This window comes from Nycticebus coucang, chromosome 22 (assembly GCF_027406575.1).
Source record: "Nycticebus coucang isolate mNycCou1 chromosome 22, mNycCou1.pri, whole genome shotgun sequence".
Taxonomy (NCBI): Eukaryota; Metazoa; Chordata; class Mammalia; order Primates; family Lorisidae; genus Nycticebus; species Nycticebus coucang.
Genome location: NC_069801.1, coordinates 17,752,440 through 17,765,607, shown reverse-complemented (window position 1 = coordinate 17,765,607; position 13,168 = coordinate 17,752,440). Strand labels below are relative to the sequence as shown.

Genomic DNA, 13,168 nt, shown 5'->3' with positions numbered 1-13,168 from the left:
GGCATCAGCAGAGGAAGGAGAGGCAAGGGTCACTAAAGTGGGGTGCTGGGGTGGGGCGGCCAAGGCTGTGGAGGGAGGAGGATTTCGGAGGCCCGCGAGCGGGATGAAAAGGGACCGAGTCGTGAAGGGAGCAGAGTCTTGAAGAAGAGAAGGCGGGCGGAGGAACGTCTACGGAAGTCAGGGGCGGAGCCTGCAGGCAGCCGGGGGCGGGGCCTGGAGGAGGCGAGGAGCTGGGGGTGGGACAAGGGGGCCTGGCGAGAAGCCGGGGGCGGGGCTGTTCCGCTGGTGGAGGGAGAGAGGCTGGAAGGTCGGGGGCGGGGCGGGGCGTGCGGAGGCAGGGACTGCGCTCGCTACTGGCGGTGAGGCCAGCCCAGAGCGGTGCAGTGCAGCGCCCCCCGCGCCCCGCTCAGGCAATCCCCGCGCCCCCGCCCCGCGCCCGCCATGCCAGAGCAGCTTAGCGTCGCCGAGTTCCTGGCTGTGACCGCGGAGGATCTCAACTCCCCAGCCGGGGCCGCCACCTTCGCCGCCAAGATGCCCCGGTGCCGGGGGGCGGCGCTGGTGCGGGAGGAGGTGAGGGGGTCAGGGCGGGAGGGGTCGGAGGTCCGCGCAGGGCCTGGCCTTGACCTTCACAGGCGTGACCGGAGCTATGATGGCCCTTTACTGCTCCCCAAAAACCTGCCTCCTCCCCAGATCTGTGACACCCGAGCGCAACTCAAAGTTCTCACCGTCCAGGCGGCGAGGGGGGGGGGATGGCCTGAGGGATAGTGTGTGTGGGGTCTTGAGGTCACCTCGATGACAGACTCCACAGGTCGGACGACATACTTTAAATGCCCTGAGTGAGACAGTCTTCGTCGCATGTGTATTTGCTTAGCGTCTTACAGCCTCTGTTTGTGTCTTCATCTTCGGAGCCCCACAAGGGTGTCCCCCCAAGTCACTCCCCTTCTGAGAAGCAGACTTCCCGCCTCAGTCCTGAACTTACCTTCTCCCGGCTGCAGGGAGGCCCCCTTCCTTTGGCCGCTGATTCTTAGCTTTGGCCCGCGTTTGTGGAATAAATGCCGATGAGAAAGCGCCAGGAGCCGGGTTCACCTTGGCTCGGCTGTTGGCAAGTTTATAGACTCCTCTCCCCTCCCCGCTCCTCTTTGTCTTTCCCGGCTAAGCGTCCCAGGCCTTTTCTTTCGCCCTTGAAGGCTGCCCCACCCCATTCCCATGCTTATTGGAGTTCATCCCGTTCCTCTTTTCGGAACCTGCTGGAGCTTTCCCGGGCTTCTCTACAGGGAATATTCTAAGGCAGACACCCCGTGGCTGTGGGCCAACGGAGAATAATGTGTTTTTGCAGCTCCCTTCCAGAGGATGCCCTAAATCTTGGTGGTATTTTGGACCTTAGCGGCAAGGTCTAGCCTTCCGTCCTTCCCCCTGAGTGTGCTGACCACCTACTGTGTGGCAGATACAAAGCTTGATAGTTCATAACACCCTGGGTGCATGTCTTGGGAAATCTCTCCTTTTCCTCCTCTCCCTTGGCAGGCTGACTTTCCATCTCAGAGTCTGTATCACTTTGCAGGGGTGGTGGTTGAGGATTGTGGAAGGACCGTTTGACTTGGAGGAAAGGCAATCCTATGTTCAAATTTTGTCTCTACAGTCTGCCAGTTGGACAAGCTTGGGCATGTTACCTGATCTGTCGTCTGTAAAGTGGGGATAATAATGTTTATCTCACCCAGCTGTGGTGTATAAAGCATGCATCTTGACGAATGGAATGATTATCATCAGGTTAATTGATGGACCTCTTTAGGCAGCGATTGGGTCTTTTTGGGGTTCACTTATCTCACAGAGCTTAGCCTTGTACTTTGCACACAGTAGGGATACATGTTTTAATTAAAATAAGAAGTGGCCAGTGAGGTTTGGCGTCCTTCCTTGGGGAAAAAAGAGTAGCTCGGAGGCCACTGCCTATGAACGTAGATTATATTTTGCTAGCAGGTTCGCAGCCCATCCTGTGGAGGGCTTCCTGAGGTTTGTCTTCACAATCTTGTATTTCATGACCCAGAAGAGTTCACTGCCATCCATACCTTTAGGTATTTGGTTCCCCTTCCTTTCCAGGCTGTTCATTAGAATGTTAAATCAGAGCAGGAGAAGGGGCTGCACTATGAACCCTTCTCTGTGGACAGAAATGCCCATTGCGGTCCATGCAGTTGGCCTTGTTGGGCTTTGTGTACATAAGCACTTGTGTGTGTTGGGGGAGGGAGCCCTTAGAATGGGTCTGGAGTTACGCTCTGATCAGGGCTCAGCTTTGCCCCAGTTTAGGCCAGACAAAACCCACTCTACATAGTCTTTAGATCTTTGGTTTGGTGCATGCAAAGTTTCATTTTCAGAACACAAAGGCTTGTGGCACCCAAACACAGTTTTTCTCTTCAGTACTTCAGTACTCAAAGTTAAGATCCTGACCTTTGGATTCAACTTTTCTGAGGTTTCCTGTTTGGTTTTGCATTTGCATTAAGATTTTGTTAATATCTTGTGTTTTCATGTACTGTGTTGCTGCAATTTTTTCCCCTAGTTCTGAGCATGACTATCCCACCCCAGGCTTGAAGCTTCATTTGGCTGAATCAAAATGCAACTGATTCTTAAGTCTTCCAGTTCTGGCCGGTTTCCTGGGAGTAACTAAGGATCCTGTCCTGGGACTTGCAGCCCTTTTGTGCAATTCTGCTGGAAGGACCCTGGGCAGATGACAAGAATCTAGAATGTCAGAGCCAGGGACCCCTTTAAGATAGAGATCAGCTAGGAACTCTCTAATTTAAGATGGAGAAACTGGTGTCTCGAGAGGGCAAAAGACTTGTGCAAGCTCCACAGCTGGGTAGTGAAAAAATTGGCATTTATACCTCAGGTGTTTTAAACCCCTGATCCTATTCACTTTCCTCTTGGGATTTTGTTATTTTTACTTTTTTATGTTCCAACCACTTGAAGAATCTTGTGACTCTTTCCTTTTAAAGTCCATCTGCCTGTCTTCCCTTTGTAACTTCTCTGGACTTCATTTATTTTATCCTTAAAATGGGTTTCATAATCCTTTCCCACTTACCTCACTGGGTTAAATTTTTTTATTTTTAATTGTGAAACACTATGCAAATGTAGGGGAGTACAATAAGGTAATCCTTATATCAACCAGCTTCTTTCTCTCCTGAGTCTCTTTATTTTATTTTATGTTTGAGACTGTCTCACTTTGTTGCCCTCAGTACAGTGCCATGGTGTCATAGCTCACAGCAACCTCAAACTTCTTGGGCTCAAAGAATCCTCTTGCCTCAGTCTCCAGAGTAACTGGGACTACAGGCACCCACTATAACACCTAGTTATTTTTAGAGACAGGGTCTCACTTTGCTCAGGCTGGCCTGGAACTCCTGAGCTCAAGGAATCCACCTGCCTGAGCCTCTAGGGTGCTAGGATTATAGGTCATGCCTCCACGCCTGGCTCCTGGGCCCCTTTATACCCATCACTCATTGATATTCACAGAAACAGGTGAAAACCGGCCCAGGGAGGTAAAGGCTGTTGCCTTGTGTTACACAAAGGGTATCTTTGACTCTGCTGTGCCCTGTCTGTGCTCTGTCCAGTTCTCTAGCCCATCTCTGTGCTAGCACCAAGGACATAAAGATGCTGCTTTGGTTTGCTGGCTGACTGGAAAGACACAGCTCATCTTAGGGAGATACAAGTAGGGACCCAGGAGTCTGTCCTGATTATTCAGAGAAAGGTACAGTGCTGTCAGAGGCTAGCGGAACAGGAGAGGGAGAGAACCATAAGGACGGGTGTAATTCAGGAGAACTTCTTGGAGAAGGTGACACTTCCAAATGGAAGAATAGATGAACCCCATTTAGTGGAGAGGACAAGTCAGTGAATTCGGAGACAGAGACCAGTGGGAAGAGAGTATGTCAGAAACCAAGTAAGTCATTTTGACTGGAAGGAAGGATTCATATTATATCATGCATCTCAAACTATTAGTGAATGCATGTACCCCCAGTGAATCTTAGGTGAAGCAATCTACCACAAATAGGAGATCTTCAAAGGCTTATGTTTTCTATATTTTTGAATTTAAAAATAAAGTTTTGGGGTGGCGCCTGTGCCTCAAGGAGTAGGGTGCCGGCCCCATATACCAGAGGTGGTAGGTTCAAACCTGGCCCCAGTCAACTGCAGAAAAAAAAAAAAATAAATAAAATAAAGTTTTAATTAGATAGCAGACATAATTTTTTTTTTGAGACAGAGTTTCACTATGTTGCCCTCGATAGAGTGTTGTGGCATCATAGCTCACAGCATCTTCAAACTCTTGGGTTCAAGCAATTCTCTTGGCTCAGTCTCCCAAGTAGCTGAGACCACAGGCACCTGCCACAGCACCTGGCTGTTTTTAGAGGCAGGATCTCGCTCTGGCTCAGGCTGGTCTCGAACCTGTGAGCTCAGGGCAATCCACCCGGCTCAACCTCCCAGATTGCTAGGATTACAGGAGTGAGCCACTGTCCCCTGCCTTCATTCTTAATTTTTAATCTTGCGAATTTTCTCATTTGCTTCAGAATGTCTGTATTTGTTTGAGTATAAAAATTATATAATCTTACAGATAGTTTGCAAGAAATACAACCCCTCTTATGCTTGTTTCTGTTGAATTGTTTTATTTGTTTATTTATTGAGACAGAGTCTTGCTCCATCACCCAGGCTAGAGTGCCATGGCCTCAGCCTAGCTCATAGCAACCTCAAACTCCTGGACTCAAGCTATATTCCTGCCTCAGCCTCCAGCTGGGATGTTCAGCTAATGTTTCTATTTTTAGTAGAGATGGAATCTCACTTTGCTTAGGCTAGTCTCAACCTCCTGACTTCAAGCAGTCCTCCTGCCTCGGCCTCCCAGAGTGCTAGGATTGTAGGCGTGAGCCAGCATACCCAGCCAGGGAATTTGTTTTAAAGAATTAGAGGTGCGGGCGGCGCCTGTGGCTCAGTCGGTAAGGCTCCAGCCCCATATACCGAGGGTGGCGGGTTCAAACCTAGCCCCGGCCAAACTGCAACCAAAAAATTGCCAGGTGTTGTGGCGGGCGCCTGTAGTCCCAGCTACTCGGGAGGCTGAGGCAAGAGAATCGCTTAAGCCCAGGAGTTGGAGGTTGCTGTGAGCTGTGTGATGCCATGGCACTCTACCGAAGGCCATAAAGTGAGACTCTGTCTCTACAAAAAAAAAAAAAAATTAGAGGTGCCTCATGGAATTGAGCAGTAGGTAAAGGTAGACCTTACCAGGCCCTGGAGCTCAAGGCTGGGAAGTTGTTAGGAACTAAGGCAGCTGCTGCATCTTCTCACTCTTGCCTCTGCTTCTCTTTGTACATCTGATCTGTACTTTTTGCTCATTTGCCATCCCACAGGCCCCTAAGTACAGCTTTAGCCACTACATTCATGTGACCTCACTGGTCCTGTGTCTAAAGGTAACCAAGCCAGTCTCCTGTCCCACTTCCAAGTTCCTGGCAGAGTTTGACAGCCCAGCCCAGCTTTTGGACTCATTCCAGAAGCCAGGTCTCCACTCTTGGTTTTATCAGTGGAGGTCATGGAGGGAGAGACTTGAGCAGGTTAAACATGGCCACTGTGTCCTACTGTGTGGGAGGGGACTTCTCAGAGAAAAGGGGCAGGGCCTGGATAGTTGCCCCAGAAGTGTCCATGGTGATTCCTCTCCATTTGGCACAATCCAGGCTCCAGGGAGACTCATTATGCTCATCCTGTTTTGTACTTCCCTGGGTTAGATCATATACACATACTCCCAGGTATAGATGAGCCCCAGTTTGGAAAACTCAAGTAGGGAAGAATTAAAAAGATGGATTAATGCTACTGCACTCCAGCCAGGGCAATAGAGGGAGACTCTCTCAAAAATAGATGGAGGGCAGGGCGTGGTGGCTCACACCTGTAATCCTAGCACTCTGGGAGTCTGAGGAGGGTGTATCTGGATCTCTTGAGCTCACGGGTTTGAGACCAGCCTGAGCAAGAGTGAGACCCTGCCTCTAAAAAATATCTGGCATTGTGGTGGGTGCCTGTAGCCCCAGCTACTTGGGAGGCAGAGGCAAATGAATTGCTTGAGCTTAAGAGTTTGAGGTTGCTGTGAGCTGTGATGCCACAGTACTCTACCAGGGGTAAGAAAGTGAGACTGTCTCAAAAAACAACAACAAAAAGATGGATTAGAGGCTGGGCATGATGGCAATCCCACCACTTTAGGAAGCCAAGCAGGGAGGATCACTTGAGATCAGTAGTTTGAGACCAACCTGGGCAACATAGCAAGACACCCATCTCTAAAAAAATTATTTTAATTAGCCAGGTGTGGTGTTGCACACCTGTAGTCCTAGCTACTCAGGAGGCTTGAGCCCAAGTGTTTGAAGCTATAGTCAACAATGGTTATATCACTGTAATTTATTTGTTTAAAAAATAATAAAATAAAAATATAGATTGGAATGCTAAGAGGGTACAGCAAGACTTGGAGGGCCTCGAATGCCAGTTAGGTGTTCTGCCTTTTTGGTGGCCAGTGGGGACCCCTGGAGCCAATAACATTGCCCAAGGAATGGATGAGGTCATCCCTGCCAAGTCCCCTGGGGACTGCTGCAGTCCAGATCTTGTTATTAGGCACTGGCTAGGCACATTGCTCAGCACATGAGATGCGGTCTCTGCCCTGTGGAGCTTGCAATCATCTGGGGGAGGCAGAGAGTAAGCAGGTATACAAATAAGTCAGGAATTGCGCACTGTGCTACGTGGCATGAAGGTTTATCCTCCTCATCAAGGCCTTGCTTGAGGTTCTGTTGCTGAGTCCTCATCTCTTTGCGTGCTAAGCTGTCTCTCCAGGCAATCTGTCCACATGTGGGGCCTTAGTCACCTCCCATCTCTAGGCAACTCACATGTTTGTTCCTTCAACCCAGATCTTCACTTCCCCGCTGTTCACTTGATGATTTCACTTACACCACACCCATGGTGTGTCCCTCTATTCCAGGGTTTTTCAATCTTTTTTATCTCACGGCAGACTATAACCTATAGTAAAACATCCATGGCACACTTAAATTATGTTGATCAAACAAAAGAGTAAAAAAAAAGAATATACTAACTGTGCTCTGCCATCTTTTGAAAATCATTTAATTAATGACCTTTACATTTTTTTTCATGGCACACCAGTTGAAAATCCCTGCTCTGTTCTGTTTCACCAACCAGATCCTCAAGGAAAATCACTTGAGCCCAGGAGTTTGAGGGTGCTGTGGGTTATGGTGACACCATTGCACTCTAGTCTGGGCAACAAAGCAAGAACCTGTCTCAAAAAAGAGACAAAAGGGGCAGAAACATCATGATGGGCAAATGGAAGAGTGACCTGAGCTGGGTTTGGGAAGATAGGCTGGGGTCATATTCAAGCTTGTAGGCTCTGGTAGCAAATTTGGATTTTACTTAATTATGCAGGCAAGCAACATAATCCATTTGTATTTTAGAGAGGTCATATCAGCACTGTGTGGAGACAGGATTGGAGAAGGTAGGAGGGGACCCAAGGAGGCTGTTTCGGTTGTTCAGGAAAGAGCTGATGGTGCTGTGAGTTGGGGTTGCGATTGGTGGAGGAGAGAAGTGGGAAGATGGTAGAAGTGTTTTATAAATAGTAATGTCAAGATATGTTGATGGAGTCAGGAGTGGTGCATGTGGAGAGTGGTCAAAAATGGTCCCTAAATTTCTGATGGAAGGTTGAAGGGGAGATATGGAGGGGAACAGGTTTGGGGGAAAATTAAGAATCCCATTTGTATATCTTATAGGTCTTGAGACATCCAAGTGGGGAATGTCAAGAAGGCAGATAGATATGTGAGTTTGGAGCTCACAGAAGTGGGCTGGAGTTAACACACTTGAGAGTCCTTGGCATTGAGATAGTGGGTTTCAAACTTGCATCTGTGTAAAGAATCACCTGGCGTCATTCCCATCAGAGTCTGATCAGGCTTTTTATGGCATGCCACAGAAGCCAGCCTGAGCTGGTTTAAGCAGAAAAGTACAAAAGTACTTCTCTGAAAGGGCATAGTCAGTAGTTCACAGAATTTCTGGGAAGCTGGCGAACTGGGGCTCGGCAGCAGGCAAGATCTCAGCCAAAATCACTCCACTGAGCCAGTTTGGCAGGATACTGTTACCATGCACTAAATGCCATTGCTTGTAGTGTCACTGTCCCCTGGACAGCATCGCTGCTGTTGCCACCAGCATTGGAATGGATCTTCCACTGTCTCTGCTCCTGATTCAGAGTCTGCAGGGAAGGCCTCTGATTGGGTGAGCCTAGATGCAAGGGAGGGCAGAAAAGCATAAATTTGGTCTTTTAAGCTTTATCGGAGGTGAACTCTGCCGAGACTTGGGCAGCAAGTAGTTCCCCAGACATAGAAAGGAGGTTCAGATGCTAAACTGGGACAGAATGACAAACGTCCTCGACAGCTGGTTTGCCACCAAGATGTGAGGGCATCTGGGAATCCTCATTTAAACAGCACCCCAGAGATTCCCAGGCAGGTGGTCCATGAACTGGTCCAGGCAGGTGGTCCTTTGTATAGTTGCTTTAGCTGGTATTTAAAGCCCTGGGAATGGATAAGATCACTTGGGGAGAGGAATGAAGAGGGCCCAGACCCAGCTGAAGAGTTAATAAAAGAGACTGAGAAGGAAGAAAGGGAATCAAGAGTGTGCTGTGCAGAAGCTCATAGCAGGGGTCCTCAAACTTTTTAAACGGGGGGCCAGTTCACTGTCCCTCAGACCATTGGAGGGCCGGATTATAGTTTAAAAAAAAAACTATGAACAAATTCCTATGCACACTGCACATATCTTATTTTGAAGTAAAAAAACAAAACGGGAACAAATACAATCACACTGCCGCATGTGGCCCGCGGGCCGTAGTTTGAGGACCCCTGCGAGAGGAATCTTTCGAGGAGGGAGAGATGCTCAGCTCTGTCGGATGCTGCCCAGGTGTCCAGAGGTAAAATAAGGAAATGACAGAGACACGACCTCTGGCTTTGGCAATGTGGGGGTTGCCAGTGACCTTAAGAGCAGATATAGTGCCATTTTCCTCTCCACACCAGCCTGGACTGATTCGAGGAGAGGGCCAATGAGAAGCTCTTCTGAGAAAGGGAGCAGAGACATGGAGGGTTTAAGGACCTGGATCGAGAGTTTCCTAGGATGGGCTTGGAACCCGGCTCCACCAACCTCTCCCCATGCCAGCTGTCTCTGCCTAGAGGTGTCAGTCTCGAGCCTGTCTCTCAAAATCTTCTCTTCCCAAATTTCAGTTTTCTTTGGTGATCACTTCCTTGGCTAACGTTCAGGTGTTTGTGGCCACTGAGATGACACAGGCAGATGGGGGACAGAAACGGGAACTTTAAGTCAGAGCAGGAGAATGCTTTACCTAAAGGCAATTCGTTCAGACAGTTTGCAGACAGAAGTTGCTGTAAATTCCTTTTGATGGGCCTACTGCTTGTGCCCAGAGCAGCTGCAGTGAGGCCCACAGAGGCACAGCAAGTGGCTCCTCAGCCTCTGGGGCAGGGCCCTGGGAACATTGTCATTTGGCATCACAGGGGTCACTGGAGGCTCTTTGGAGGGCAAGGAAGGCTGAGCTGGGAACAGCTGTTGAAGGTTCTCTAACTCGACTGGTTTTAGATTTTGATCGAGCTTCTCAGAATCTCAGATACCATGGACTACACCTAGACCTACTGAATCAGAATCTCCCGGGGGTGAGGCCTGGGCAAGTGAGCGGTTCAGAAGTTCCCAGGTGACTCTGCTGAGCAGTCAGGGTGAAAACTAATGTAGTGAGTTATTATTGCTTGCCCATTTAAGGTTTGTGACCTTTGAACCGTATTTACTAAATATCTGCTGTGTATAAAGGCAGGCTCTGAGGGCATGGAGATGACTAGACAAGGTCCCTGTCTCGGGAGGAGAGAGGACTCTACTGGTTAAAAGATGATTGACCACCCACAGCACGCAGGGATGAGGCCTGCGGCGAGAGTCCAGTAACTAAAGTTAGACCTGAGTTTAAATTCCTTTTGGCTCTGTGATCTTGAGCAAATGACATAATCTTTCTGAATCTGTAAATTAGGGATAATGATAACTATCGTCTGGGTTTGTTTGTCGGGATAACATGTAAACCATCTAGACCATTGATTTTCAACTGGTGTGTCCTGAGAGGATCACAGGTATGCCACAAAAATTTGTAAAGATCATTCATTAAATTATTTTCAAAAGAAGTTCAAAGCACAATTAAGTGGATTCTTTTCTTTTACTCTTGTTTTTTTTTTTTGCAGTTTTTGGCTGGGGCCAGGTTTGAACCCACCACCTCTGGTATATGGGGCCGGCACCCTACTCCTTTGAGCCACAGGCGCCGCCCATACTCTTTTTTTTTTTTTGATTAACATAATTTAAGTGTGCTGTGGAAGTTTATAGGCCCAAGTGTGCCATGAGATAAAAGAAGGTTGAAAACTGGCACATAACAGGTACTTAATAATTTTTTTAAGTTCTCTTTACTAAAAACCACAAGTACTCTTGTACACAGGGTAGTTAAAAAGATCAGGAACCACACAGAGAAAAGAGAAAAGCAGTTGCAATGGGAATAAGGTCATTACTATGAGTGAGAGCTAAAATTATCTGTGCAATCCTGGCACCAAAGCAAAAGAGAAATTCCTATACCTTGGAGGTGTCAGGGAATGAATAGCTGAGCCTGGTTGTGGCCAAGGCAGGGTCTTCCCTCAGCTCTGCCCTTTGCTCTCTCATCGGTTCATTTCTTTGTCAAACATTTGCTGAGAGTCTACCTAGATGTTCTCACTCCTGGCCTCACCTTACACCCGGGCTGCTTTTTTTTCCATCGTGATAAAATTCACATAACATAGAATTCACCATTCTAATCATTTTGAAATATACAATTCATGGGTCTTTAGTATATTCACAGTGTTGTGCAATCATCACCACTATTTAATTCCAGAACATTTTCATCACCCTGAAAAGAAACCCTGTACCAATTAGTGGTCGTTCCCCCTCCCCAGCCCCTGGCAACTTTCTGTCTCTGTGGATTTGCCTGTTCTGGATGTTTCATATAAATGGAATCCTACATTTTGTGTCTGGTTTCTTTCAGTTGGCGTAATGTTTTCGGGTTCATCCATGTTGTCTGGGTTGCTTTAAAAGCAGTGAAAATAGGAATAACACACACTAGGCAGGGTCGTAAGCATATTCCAGATATTAACACATGTTGTCTGGATCCAGAGAAAGTGTTTGCTGAGCTACCATGGAACCCTCTCTGTATGCCACACACCAAGCTAGGTTTGATCAGAGGAGATAGATGCTGTTATTATCCCATTTGACAGATGGGGAAATGGAGGCTCAGAGAAGCTAAGTTAGTTGCCCCAGATCACACAGCTAGGAGGACTGGAATCAGAATTTGAACCTCAGGACAGTGTGACTTGAAAGCTGGAATTCTTTTCTTTTTTTTTTTTTTTTTTTTTGAGACAGAGCCTCAAGTTGTCACCCTCTGATCTGTGGCATCTCAGCTCACAGCAACCTCAAACCCTTGGGCTTAAGCAATTCTCTTGCCTCGGCCTCCCAAGTAGCTGGGACTACAGGCACCTATCACAATGTCCGGCTATTTTTTGGTTGGAGTTGTCATTGTTGTTTGGCAGGCCTGGGCTAGATTTGAACCCGCCAGCTCTGGTGTATGTGGCTGGCACCTTAGCCACTTGAGCTACAGGCGCCAAGCCGAAAGCTGGAGTTCTTAACCCCTGATCTCTTTTCTTTTCTTTTTTTTTTTTTGTAGAGACAGAGTCTCACTTTATGGCCCTCGGTAGAGTGCCATGGCATCACACAGCTCACAGCAACCTCCAACTCCTGGGCTTAAGCGATTCTCTTGCCTCAGTCTCCCGAGTAGCTGGGACTACAGGTGCCCGCCACAATGCCCAGCTATTTTTTGGTTGCAGTTCAGCTGGGGCTGGGTTTGAACCCGTCACCCTCGGTATATGGGGCCGGTGCCTTACCGACTGAGCCACAGGCGCTGCCCTTTTTCTTTTTTTTTTTTATGACACCAGAGTTGAGAATCACCTTATTTTTTATTTATTTATTTATTTTTATTAAATCATAACTGTGTACATTAATGCGATCATGGGGCACCATACACTGGTTTTATAGACCGTTTGACACATTTTCATCACACTGGTTAACACAGCCTTCCTGGCATTTTCTTAGTTATTGTGTTAAGACATTTACATTCTACATTTCCTAAGTTTCACATATACCCTTGTAAGATGCGCCGCAGGTGTAATCCCACCAATCACCCTCCCTCCACCCACCTCCCCCACCCCCGATCTCTTTTCTATGTTCCCATACAGCCTTGCTAATATTTTATCCATTCATTTAATCATCCATTTATTCCACATTGTTTATTGATGCCCATGTGCTGAGCCCTGTGCTGTGTGCTACAGATACAAGGGCAAATGAGTGATCCTGCCCTTCTAGGTTTTAAGACCCATAGAGATCAGACGTGTGTGGTGAATGAGAGCCAGGAGTGCTCGGATAAAAGCCTGTAGTGGGCACAGGGTGGCATAAAGATAAGCAAGGTCAGTTCTGTTGTGGGGAGGGGTGACCTGTAAGCTGAGTCAGGAGAATGGGGGTGAGGTGGAGGCAGCTTGGCATGTTTAGGTAATCACAGGGCCAGAGTTTAAGGGATTAGCAATGGATAGCAAGCCCAAGTAGGGACAGGGAGGGATTCCTCCTGGCCTACAGAGACCCCAGAGGGTGGGAGGCACCAGACCATTTGCTGCTCTGACCAAGAGGGCAGGCTGGGCCTGCCCCAGGGTTGGGTGGAATTCAGGCTTGGGGCCAGGGGTCAGGCAGGAATCTTCAGTGGTCATTCCAGCAAAGTTCTTGCTCTCTGAGCTCATCATTGCCGAGCAGTCTCCCGAGGAAAATCCCAGCCAGGAAACTTGGGGTTTGCAGAGGCCTCAGCATACATCAAGGGCGTGGCTCCCTTCCTGCAACCCATCTTCCTCCCTGCCCCCCATCCTGCAAGGGGGCAGAGTGAGGCTGAGCTGGTGAGGCTGGACAGGTGCCCAGGCTGAGGAGACATCTGCAGAGGCCCCACCAACGGGGGCTCACGGCTAGTCATGGGCTCCAGCAGTGCAGGAAGGAAAACAGCGAGAGGCTGAGGAATCCTGAAATAATAAATGTC

General features: G+C 48.2%; 1 protein-coding gene across 1 annotated transcript in view; it reads left to right on the top strand.

The window, feature by feature from the left end:
• Positions 1 to 313: 313 nt before the first annotated feature.
• Positions 314 to 13,168, top strand: part of ASAP3 (ArfGAP with SH3 domain, ankyrin repeat and PH domain 3) — a 50,027-nt gene continuing 37,172 nt past the window's right edge. The window contains exon 1 of the mRNA XM_053576353.1: positions 314 to 570. Within this exon, the coding sequence (XP_053432328.1) occupies positions 442 to 570 (129 nt within the window). The 5' untranslated portion in view covers positions 314 to 441. The remainder of the gene's footprint in view (positions 571 to 13,168) is intronic.